This window comes from Clytia hemisphaerica, unplaced genomic scaffold (assembly GCF_902728285.1).
Source record: "Clytia hemisphaerica strain Z4C2 unplaced genomic scaffold, Clytia hemisphaerica genome assembly, whole genome shotgun sequence".
Taxonomy (NCBI): domain Eukaryota; kingdom Metazoa; phylum Cnidaria; class Hydrozoa; order Leptothecata; family Clytiidae; genus Clytia; species Clytia hemisphaerica.
The window spans coordinates 625,670-636,718 of NW_027103334.1; the positions used below are offsets into that span (position 1 = coordinate 625,670).

At 35.2% G+C, this 11,049-nt stretch overlaps 1 protein-coding gene across 1 annotated transcript in view; it reads left to right on the top strand.

Moving 5' to 3' along the window:
• LOC136816001 (putative leucine-rich repeat-containing protein DDB_G0290503) overlaps positions 1-9,919 on the top strand; it is a 62,246-nt gene extending 52,327 nt beyond the window's left edge. The window contains exons 17-27 of the mRNA XM_067072425.1: positions 722-802; positions 4,219-4,374; positions 5,767-5,847; positions 6,005-6,094; positions 6,237-6,395; positions 7,114-7,188; positions 7,655-7,741; positions 8,277-8,438; positions 8,748-8,885; positions 9,542-9,733; positions 9,908-9,919. Of these exons, the coding sequence (XP_066928526.1) occupies positions 722-802; positions 4,219-4,374; positions 5,767-5,847; positions 6,005-6,094; positions 6,237-6,395; positions 7,114-7,188; positions 7,655-7,741; positions 8,277-8,438; positions 8,748-8,885; positions 9,542-9,733; positions 9,908-9,919 (1,233 nt within the window). The remainder of the gene's footprint in view (positions 1-721; positions 803-4,218; positions 4,375-5,766; positions 5,848-6,004; positions 6,095-6,236; positions 6,396-7,113; positions 7,189-7,654; positions 7,742-8,276; positions 8,439-8,747; positions 8,886-9,541; positions 9,734-9,907) is intronic.
• Positions 9,920-11,049: the final 1,130 nt, after the last annotated feature.

Consider the following 11,049-nt stretch of genomic DNA (forward strand, 5'->3'; position numbering starts at 1 on the left):
GTTTCCTTTTTTCTAAAAGTTTAGTAATGTATTACAACATTCGGAAGCATTTTGGAACGTTCGGAAACCAAGATGCTCTGATCGAGTAGATCTTTTTAACCTCTGTGCACAAAGGATCGTTTGCAAGCGTTCCAGGGACGTTAGGGAACTATACTATTTTTTATCAGATTAGTGTTTCTCCATTTCATCATGCATATTCTTAACTTTTTTGGGGAAAATCATCCTAAAATATATTCTCACGGTACTCTTAACAGGACCCAAATTCAACCTAAATTTAACATGTAATGCATACACGAAGCAAAAAAATGTTTTTTTATTGAAAGATTTGATCCTTACTATTACTGGAGGGATAATGGGAAATGAACAGTCAAAAATGTTCTACATATCGTATTCTTAGGTCCAGTTGCCGATTTCCATGATGGTGATATTCTTAGCAGATTCTTAATTTTTTTGGTTAATTTCATCATGATTTTTCTTATAAAAAAATGGTGTAAAGAAGAATGTTCAGGGACGTCACAATGTTCTTCCATGCCATTTATATCTCAAATTGCTTGTGGTGATACTAAAACTAAGCCTAACTCAAAAACAATGGCAAAAAAGATGCAGAATAAAGCTTGGCTAAGGACTTGATTAAATTTGAGCAAATTAAACAATAAGAAGTACGAAGCAAAAAAAAATACCCCATCGAGGTTTATGAAAAAAATGTTTTATCGCATTTCAGTCAACAATACAACCTTTGGAACTAACAGATGATGCTGTCATCAAAAGACGAAAGAAGAAAGATTTTGACTCTAATCGCAATGTAAGTTTTGAGTTTTTCGAACTTTCTTTTTAATATCAGTGTTCGCCATCATATTCAAAAAGACCTTTAAGCCTGGAAATTCAAAAACAAATCTTTTAAATCAATCAATATCATCATACACTGAAAGTTTTAGCGGTTCATTTTAGTACCTTTAGAGGTTCTAATGATCGCGTTTACCTTTAGATAACAAATTTGTCCCTTTTCGGGAATAGATATATTCCTTTAAGGATTAAAATGATACCTTCTGTGGTACGATTTTTAAAAACACCGTTAAGGTAATTTTAAAACACCCCGTAGGAATTATTTTGTACCTTTTGAGTGATTTTCGGGATTTCCAAAAATTCGAAAGTTAACAAGGTATAATATAGTAACCATAGGGGCAGGAAAAAAGCCTTCGAAAGAATTCTGAAGATCCCTTCAACGCTAAAGGGATCATTATGTACCTCTTAGGTATCTCATAAACAATAAAGTATAATAAAATTTATTCATTCGACGGTATAAAGTAGAGTGTCAAGATTCTCATTCACTCAGTAGAAAGACCTTGGGATGTCGTTTGAAAAAACTTAAGATTGAAAGGCAAGACCTTGAGGAGTCTAGCTTGGCATGAACGAGCACGCAAGACAGGTCATGATGAAAGGTCTTTAATTGAACATTTTATGCTCTGTGTTAGGGAACTGTTATAATCCAAGACTCTGAAAGTTATTATTCTAACCGTATTTCCGCTTGAAACCCTTTAAAGCTCAATTAATTTCACTTTTAATAAAAGCTATCCTTTAGCCTAAGGTTGTTCCATAGATGTTATCATGGGTTGGAGTTATGCTACCTTTGAAGCCTCAGGGAAAAGGCGACAAAAAATACCTTTAGAGGTATTTTTAATCGCGTCTATGATTCTTGCCTAATCGTGTCTATGGAGTTTCGCTACTTTTGATGACCTAGAGATACAAATTCGTACCCTTTGAGGTATTTTTGAATGTTTTCTTGCGGGAAAACAGGCGGCAAAAAAATACCTTTAGAGGTATTTTTAATCGCGTCTATGATTCTTGCCTAATCGTGTCTATGGAGCTTCGCTACCTTTGATACCTTAGAGATACAAATTCGTACCCTTTCTGATAAAATCGATGCTCTTTGAGGTATCATCCCAAAGAGTCCTGGGACGGAGAGAACGACGGGACGTTGTGAGAAAATGACAACAATCATAATTCCGCGGTATAGTTCCAGCACTAGAAAGAGTAAATTCTCCTTAAAGTCTGAGAGAAACCCAAACTCCCGCCTCTTTCAAAAATAAACTTTTTGATTGTGCCGCTCATTCGCGCTTTGTCTGTCAATCTGACAGGTCGAAGCTCTCAGTCGCAAATTAGTTAAAGTCCGAATTTTAGTCGCTCGCTAGATTCTTTATTAACTATTATTTTGCGATGCTGAAGAAATCCAAACAACTTTTGGGATTGGTCAACTTTCTCCCAAATGTTCCTGCTGCAGAAGATCAACATTCGGTTCAAAAGCATATTGCAACTCTCAAATCACAAACCTATTGCTCTAAGCAAAAAGAACGACTCGTTTGGAGCTTATCCTGCACGATCGACGAGCAAAACTGATCAAGGATCACATATCCGTCAAAATTCTGATTGAAATATACCCAAACCTTGCAAATGGTGAACAGGTATTGAATTAACTAACGGGGGGGTCCTACAGTCCGGTAGTTGGCAAAAAATCGAAAAGTTAATATCCGGAGGGGGGCGTATAGGATCCTTGGAATATAATTGAAAGTAAGAATATAATGAATATGAACAAAAGCTTAAAAATATAACTTTGTTTTTCAACAGATCGATATGCTGTTGTTGGAGTAATGACCTTACCGACATTGTTTCGAGAAGATCCAAAACACTACTACGGAATTGATAACACCCTAACTCCTCGAATCAGTCATGCTAACCCTGACATTTTCGACGAACAAGAATTTTTCATCCACCTCGATGGAATCACTATTGGAAAGTCGAGAGATCCTTTGACGGCACTGACATTGATGTACAGTTGCTACTACGTGTTCAACTTAGTATACCCAAAGGAGTTGCAAAGTTCCTTGGAATTTATCCAGCGTTTCTTGGTAAAAATCGGAGATGGTAGCAAGCCATCAGGCAAATTAATTACAGCAATCACAAAAATAAAAAAATATGCTGGTTGAAGTTCAACCAATGTATCTTTTTATCTTTTTGACATTAGCAGTGATCAGTTTTGGCGATGGCTTGCTTCCGTCGCCGGTTTTAACCACGAAACTCAAATGAATAAATGAGTCCGTGCAGACATTTTGATATTTGAAAATTTACAAAGTTACGCTTCAACTTCTTTTCTTTGAGTTTGAATATTGAATATTGAAAGCACTATATTTTCTTGTCAATGTTTTTTTGCCAAATGAAAATTAGAAACGCTAAAACTGCACTCCTTGAGGTTTTTGTTTAAAATGCTCCTAGTTGTAATTTTTGGGATTTGTTGAATTTAATTGCCCTATGAAATAGTTTTATACAGAAAAAATCTGCTTTTAGATTGAATAATCTTACTGAATAGTAAATAGTGTATAGTTATTACGTAATATAGAATCGGTTTTTGTCAAATTTTTGTCAATATTTATTGAATTATTTAACTTTCTTCTATGTAAAATTCATTTTATTCAATCTGCAAAAATAAAGATAGGAGCTTTGATCTCCCAAATCCACTTTTTGAGTTTTTCCTTCGATAATTATTCGCTTATATTCTAGTGAAGAAATGATAGGAAATTTAAAATACCTAGGGGGTAAAAGGAAATACCTTTTTCGCACTATCACATCTAAGTGATAAAAAACAACCCCGAGGGTAAAAACTAAAAATAACTTTCGGCACTTTTGAATCCTTTTGGTGGTGTTTTTAAAGCACGTTAATGGTATATCAGACTAATTTTACCCTAAAAGGAGCGTTTTGCGGTATCGTTTGAAAACTACCTTTTTAGTGACTTAAATATACCTTTTTAGTGACTTAAATATACCTTTTGGAGGACTTAAAAATTCTTTTGGAAGTATTATTTTCATGCCTCAAAAGGTACCTAAAAGTACCTTGAAGGTACGAATGAAAAAAATACCTTACAGGTTTTTTTTTAATTTGTACCTTTAAAGGGTCGTTTTGCGGTATCGCTAAAATAAACCTTTAAAGGTACTAAAATGAACCGCTAAAACTTTCAGTGTATAGTTCGGTGATTGTCCATTGGACGAAATCACACAATCAACAAAAGATATGGAAATGAGGCTTCAACAAAATGAAAGCGAGGCAGCTAAAGAAGTAGATATATCTTATGATTCACAAAATAGGATTTTTATGGATTATTTCGTTCTACGTTTTATAAAAGACCTTACCAAAAGGGCATGAAAACTTCATGTTTCTTGTATTTTCAGTCTCGAGCAGATTTGGAGGATTTTTGGAACGAAATCACAACGACAAAAAGCGAAGAAAATATTGAAGATGAAAAATCTTTTAATATTGATGTTGATGTCAAAGAAAAACAACACGAAATTGAAAGTGCTATTGAAGAGGTCCTATCACCAAAACAGGCAAGTGATTCTTCTTTTAAACAGAAACTTGATTATTAAGGCGATTGGCAATGAAAATAGCAAAAAATAAGACCAGTTCCCGGCGTAATTTTGAAGGGAATGAGTAGCAAGAACAGCAAAACTGAATATGAAGAGATAAGTACTCTCAATATTTAATTTGATTTTATTTCTTCAAAATTTCCAGTCAACAATACAAACTTTGGAAATAACAGACGATGCTGTGATCAAAAGACGAAAGAAGAAAGATTTTGACTCTAATCGGAATGTAAGTTTGGAGTTTTTCGAACTTTCTTTTTAATATCAGTGTTCACCATCATATTCAAAAAGACCTTTAAGCCTGGAAATTCAAAAGAAAAATACTTTTAAATCAATCAATATCATCATATAGTTCGGTGATTGTCCATTGGACGAAAACCCACAATCAACAAAAGATATGGATAGGAGGCTACAACAAAATGAAAGCGAGGCAGCTAAAGAAGTAGATATATCTTATGATTCACAAAATAAGATTTTTATGGATTATTTTGTTCTACGCTTTATAAAAGACCTTCCCAAAGTGCATGAAAATTTCATGTTTCTTGTATTTTCAGTCTCGAGCAGATTTGGAGGATTTTTGGAACGAAATCACAACGACAGAAAGTGAAGAAAATATTAAAGATGAAAAATCTTTTGCTATTGATGTTGATGTCAAAGAAAAACAACGCGAAATTGAAAGTGCTATTGAAGGTGTTATTGAAAGTGTTTTATCACCTAAACAGGCAAGTGATTCTTCTTTTAAACAGAAACTTAATTATTAGACACAAAAAATAAGACTGCCCTGCAATAGAGTGATTCTAAAGGAAACTAGTAAAGTAAGCATATTCATCTGGTGGCTGTCGGTAGAGCTGGGAGTGTCTTAGCGAGTACCTCACGGGATTTTTCATCTCGTTTCTTAGTGAGTTCCACTTTGAAGATTTTCGAAAATTAGAAGCCTTTCAAGTGCTTTGACGCAAGTTCGATTTTTTCACTACTGCAGGAGCTTCGAAATTTAAAAGTGACGTAAAAAAATCGAATGTTTAGAGCCCGAAAACCCGGGCTCAAAACATTCGAAAAAGTCGCAAAGTGGAATAGACGTTAATTGCGTAAAAAAAACGCGGGTGACGTCTAGTATAGGCTAGGAGTGTCTATCCCATTTTATATTTGCGCTGTACCTGGGATATAGAATGCTGAATTGGAGTGTCACACCTCTCAGCTCCCTGGTCATCGATCCAACCCACAATCCTTAGATTGTAAAGCGAACGCTCTACCGACTGAGCTACCCGGCAATCGATGAGTAGCAAAAACAGAAAAACTAAATATAAAAGGATTAGTATCTCAATAGTTAATTTGATTTTCTTTCTTTAAAATTTCCAGTCAACAATACAACCTTTGGAACTAACAGATAATGCTGTCATCAAAAGACGAAAGAAGAAAGATTTTGACTCTAATCGCAATGTAAGTTTTGAGTTTACTTTGCTTTTTAACTTCAATTCCAGAAATTTTTTGAAGGAATTTTGAAGTTGTTCAATTTTCAGCTAACGAATTTTCATTGTCATAAAGAACACCAACTCGAATCTGAAAAATTAAACTAATTGTATTGTATATCATATAGTTCGGTGATTGTCCACTGGACGAAATCACAAAATCAACAAAAGACATCGACACAAGGCTAGTGCAGCATGAAAGCGAGGCAGCTATAGAAGTAGATAATATTTACGATTATCAGTTCTGGACAAAGGAAGTCTTTCTGTTGTTGCAACCATTTAACTCTAATTTCCATTTTAAATTGAGTACGAAAGATCTTTCAAAAATACATGAAAATTTCATGTTTCTTGTATTTTCAGTCTCGAGCAGATTTGGAGGATTTTTGGAACGAGATCACAACGACAGAAAATGAAGAAAAAATTAAAGATGAAAAATCTTTTGATATTGATGTTGATGTCAAAGAGAAACAACACGAAATTGAGAGTGCTATCGAAGATGCTACCTCACCTATGTTTAAAGTTTGTTGTTTCTTGAGTTTTCTTCCTGGATGGGTACTAAAGTTGGGGAATATCGGGTACTCTTGTCTCCCGAATAGACGTCCCCCCGCTAATCTACATTACAGTGTAGATAGACCTTAAACTTGTTAAAATTTTCCTTTTTGTTAGTATTGGTTCTTATTTTACGTGTTCATTTGTGAAAGTTTATTTTTAGTTGTTGATGCTTATTTGGACCCCCCCCCCCCCCTCCCGTCTATTTGGAAGACAAGAGTATTTGCTGACCGGACACTGACAACCGATCCTTACAGCGACTAAATGTTTGCGAAAAATTTACCCTAACAGAGACAAAATCGACAAAAAATTGACCCTTAGAGAGACAGTTTTTGAGTCTGCACATACCCGATACCTATTTTTATACACCCCTCCTCACCTGGTATTTCTTCCAAATTCTTCGTTAGTTTTTTTTTATATTGATATTATAAAATTGAACTAAAAGGCAAATAACTTGTAAACTAGCACTCTTTCTTCCCACAGGTTAACCTACTGGTATACGTACCTTTTTTCCTGGTAATAAATAGCCAATCAGAGTGGAGTACGGTAGTCCTCTTTGCTTTTCCTATTTCTTTTGGCTGTCTCGCGAAATTATTTTCAGTCACAAAAATATTATGCTAAAATGATCTCATCATTGTACGATTTTTACCATTTTACGAGCTTTTGAATTATTTCTCTCTTGTAACAGCTCTTTCCTCCATTACTGGACACTGAGAGAGAAGAGACTTTTTACCGAGCAGACGTGGATGATGTCGAACAGCAGGTAAGCTTTCTCTTAATTATACCGAAAATGGGCAAAGGAAATTGAAAGTTATTCCAAAATCGGGAAATCGGGTTTTCCATCTACTTTGACAGATTATGTATAAATTTTTTCGATTCGAAGCCCTTTAATTTACTTCATATAATCCTATAAATTCAAGTAGGGTCGTTTTCTTCAGGTGTTTAAAAAATCACTACCCCAAGATCTTGCAAACTTAAAGTAATGTGTCTCTCATATTAGATAATACGGTAGATCAACTATAAAATGGATTTTTCCTCTTTTTTTTAAGTTAAGTAACTTCCGCCATTATGGAAGCAAGCGTTGGAAACTTTAGAGGCGATTGCTTACGCAAATCGAACGTTTGCTTCCATAATGGTGGAATTTACGTAACAGATGAAAACCTCTGTAACAGCGTCCCAACAATACCAAAAAAGACAATTTCTACCGGCAACCACATTTTGTTCTTTAGGCACAAGTTAGTCTTCTTGATGTATCTGGGGAAAACTCGATCATTCGACGGAAAAAGAAAAAAGATGCCAACGAGTCTCAAAGAAATGTAAGTACATTATATATAATATTATCGGCCAAAACTTAGTTGGCCCTAAGTGACTAAATTTTGGTTTGGTGACTAAAATTAGGGCCGACTAAAAATTTGGGCCGTCTAAAATTTGGGCCGTCTAAAATTTGGGCCAAATTAAAAGTTTATAACTAAGCTTTCCTTATTTTCCAGAATTTTAAGCTTTCTGCTATTATCCATCTGCTTGTAAATTTAGAAATTGCCCAAATTTTTAGTCGGTCTTAATTATTAGTCGGCCCTTAGTCACTAAATTTTGACGAGGTGACTTAAATGACCACACTCCCGGGGGGACACTCGATTTCGAAACAACGGTCTGTGCCGCGCAAAATCTGCCATTCAAAATCGCATATTTTGAGATGCTAAAAAAACCTACCCTTAAGCGCGGCACATGACCAGATCATATGAGTGCCCCCCAGACCACACTGTAACTGGGGAGACTGCCGTTATTATCATTTCTCTAACAGCGATCTTTTTGTCCACTCATCTTCTAAAATTGAAACTTTGATACTTTAAGTCTCGAGCCGAAGTAGAGAATTTTTGGAACGAAATTGCAAATGATGGCAAGCCTACCGTTGACAATGACGCGCCCTCTCAACCAAAAGTCATCATTGTGGATTCATTGGATGATAATTCTCTTGGTCTACCAAGTAGAAGACGACCGTCAGAGTTACGAAATGTGAGTTTTTTACACATTGATGTTTCATATTTTGGAAGACTGGAGTTATTTTTAATCCCTGTATTACAGTAATAAGGTAGTTACATGATGCTATACTAATACTATACAAATCTCTATATCTCAAATGTCTCCTTAAGTAAATGGTACACGTTTAATGGCCCCCTTCAGATAACAATGCTTTATAAGCTTTTCTCCATAACATTTATTTTCTATACCTGGAATAAATTTATGTACCCCTTGCATGTTCGAGTTATAGAGACTCCACTCATACTGTAGTTTATGTCGTCATTTTTGGAATTTCCTTTTCAGTCGCAAGCAGAAATTGAGAAATTTTGGACGGAGGCGCGAATCAGAACAGCTGCAGAAAAGTTAGAATCTGAAGAAACGATGACTGTTGTCAAGCGAAGAGCAAGTGAAGGAGATATGCTTCGTGATGATGTTCGAAATGTATGTAAAATCGAAAATTGTCAGGGGGTTAAAAATATACTATCATAGAACATCCCTTGTTCGAAATTCCGAGGGGGGTAGGAATTTACTACCATTGGCTCCTGGTTATTCGAAGTTCTGAAGGGGGCTACGAATTTACAGCAATAGACTCCCGGTTATTCGAAGTTCAGAGGGGCTAGAAATTCCGGACCGTAGGCTCCAGTTAATTCAAAGTTCTGAGGGGGTTAACATATACTACCATTAGAACTTCGTTATTCGATGACTCGAAGGAGATATGATTTTACTTCGAATCACAGAGGAAGGTTTACCTACAAATTAGACTGCTTTGAGAATGTTATCAGAATGTGTCCTATGCAATATTTGTTCTTCATGACGGAAGATTTTGTTTCCTTTCAACAAAGTCCCAACTCGAAAGTCGAAATAACCAAGGGATTTTTTGTCTGATTTTTAAGTAAAGCAGATCCAAAAAGCCTTGTTGCTCACATATGTAAGGTTTGAATAACCGGTATCTTCTTGAACTGCCTTTTAATTATTTAGCATTTTCTGACTTGCAATGTGATGAAGTGGAAGTTTCCATTCTCAACACATTTAAGGGAAAATCCTGAATAGAATCTCTAGATTACAGAAGTTGTGTTATAAATTACCTTCGTTTTCAGTCTCGAGCAGATTTGGAGGATTTTTGGAACGAAATCACAACAACAGAAAATGAAGAAAATATTGAAAATGAAAAATCTTTTGATATTGATGTTGATGTTAAAGAAAAACAACAGAACGTTGACGTTGAACCACCGCAAGATAAAAGTTTATTGGATGTTCCAGTTCGTAGAAGACGGTCGGACTTTAGAAACGTAAGACAGGAACATTGTTTTGAGTCAGTCCTCATTTATCTGGTAATCATCCTTATAAATAATATGTCTATATGTAAAGCCATGATCGTAGAAATCTCGAAAAATGACTTTAGAGACTTTTTCTTAAAGATGTTTTCTTCCTTTAACAGAATTTTGAAATCTTTTGACTTTTAGATGGACTCTTAAGATGTTTGAAAACCGAGTCCTATTTATTGGCGTCTTTTACCAAAACCCGGTTCTACTTGCTCATCTTAAAATAAAGGCCGGTTTCTACTTGCGCGCGCTGCGATCGTTCTTTTTGGCTTCAATCCATGGCGTTCTAAATCCAAGGCCTAGCAAACGTGATCTGAGGTCAAAATTTAGATTTAGAACGCAATGCTTCAATCCTATTTGCTTGGAAAAAATATTACGTCATAAAAAATCTAACGTGCGCTCGAAAAAAAGATTGAACACATTTCAACTTTTTTAAACCATTACATCAGATCGCACCAATAGAGTTGCTTCATTTTCCTTTTGACCAATAGCTTGGAAGCTTTCCTCGAAAAACTGCGATCGAAGCGCGCGCAAGTGGAGACCGACTTTTTCAAATTGACGACAAAAAATAAACAGTGGAATCTTTAGTAATGAAACCTAAGTAATTTATACAATTTATCCCCTCTGGTTCAGGATTTTGAGTAAACATTTAGGATTAGCACCTTTAGCCTTAGTGCCTTACTAGATTCATAATTTTTGCATACAATCCACTCACTCTAATTCAAACCTCTATTATGTAAATTTTTCTGTAATTCGAACTTAAAAAAATTTTCCGCCCCTTGAAAATCGAATTAAAGTAAGTCAAATATAATCAATGTCTTTATTTAGTCTGACGCAGACATTGAGAGATTTTGGACTGAAGCACATATCAGAACTGCTGCAGAAAAATTGGCAACTGAAGAAACGGCTGTTATCAAAAGAAATAAGACGAAGGAAGATGCTGGCGAATCCAAGAATGATCGTGGTAAAATACGGAACGTAAGTGAACTAGATTTTCTGTATAAAGAATGACTGTTTTCGTAGAAAAGTGGGACATTGGTATAACATGTTTTGATCGAGTGTTCGACCGTTGTTTGTTTATAATTGATATTGAATTTTTGTAGAATTCTTGCATCCTTTACATGTTTTTTAAGGGGGAAAAAGCACAAATCTATGCAGATTTTCCTTTCGAGAAGGACGTTGAAAAATTTATTTTTTCTCATCATCTAATTGAGTTGGGAATTAAAGAACTCTTTTTCATTGTTATTGTCGTTTTAAAACTTATAATCTCAATTCGCAACAGA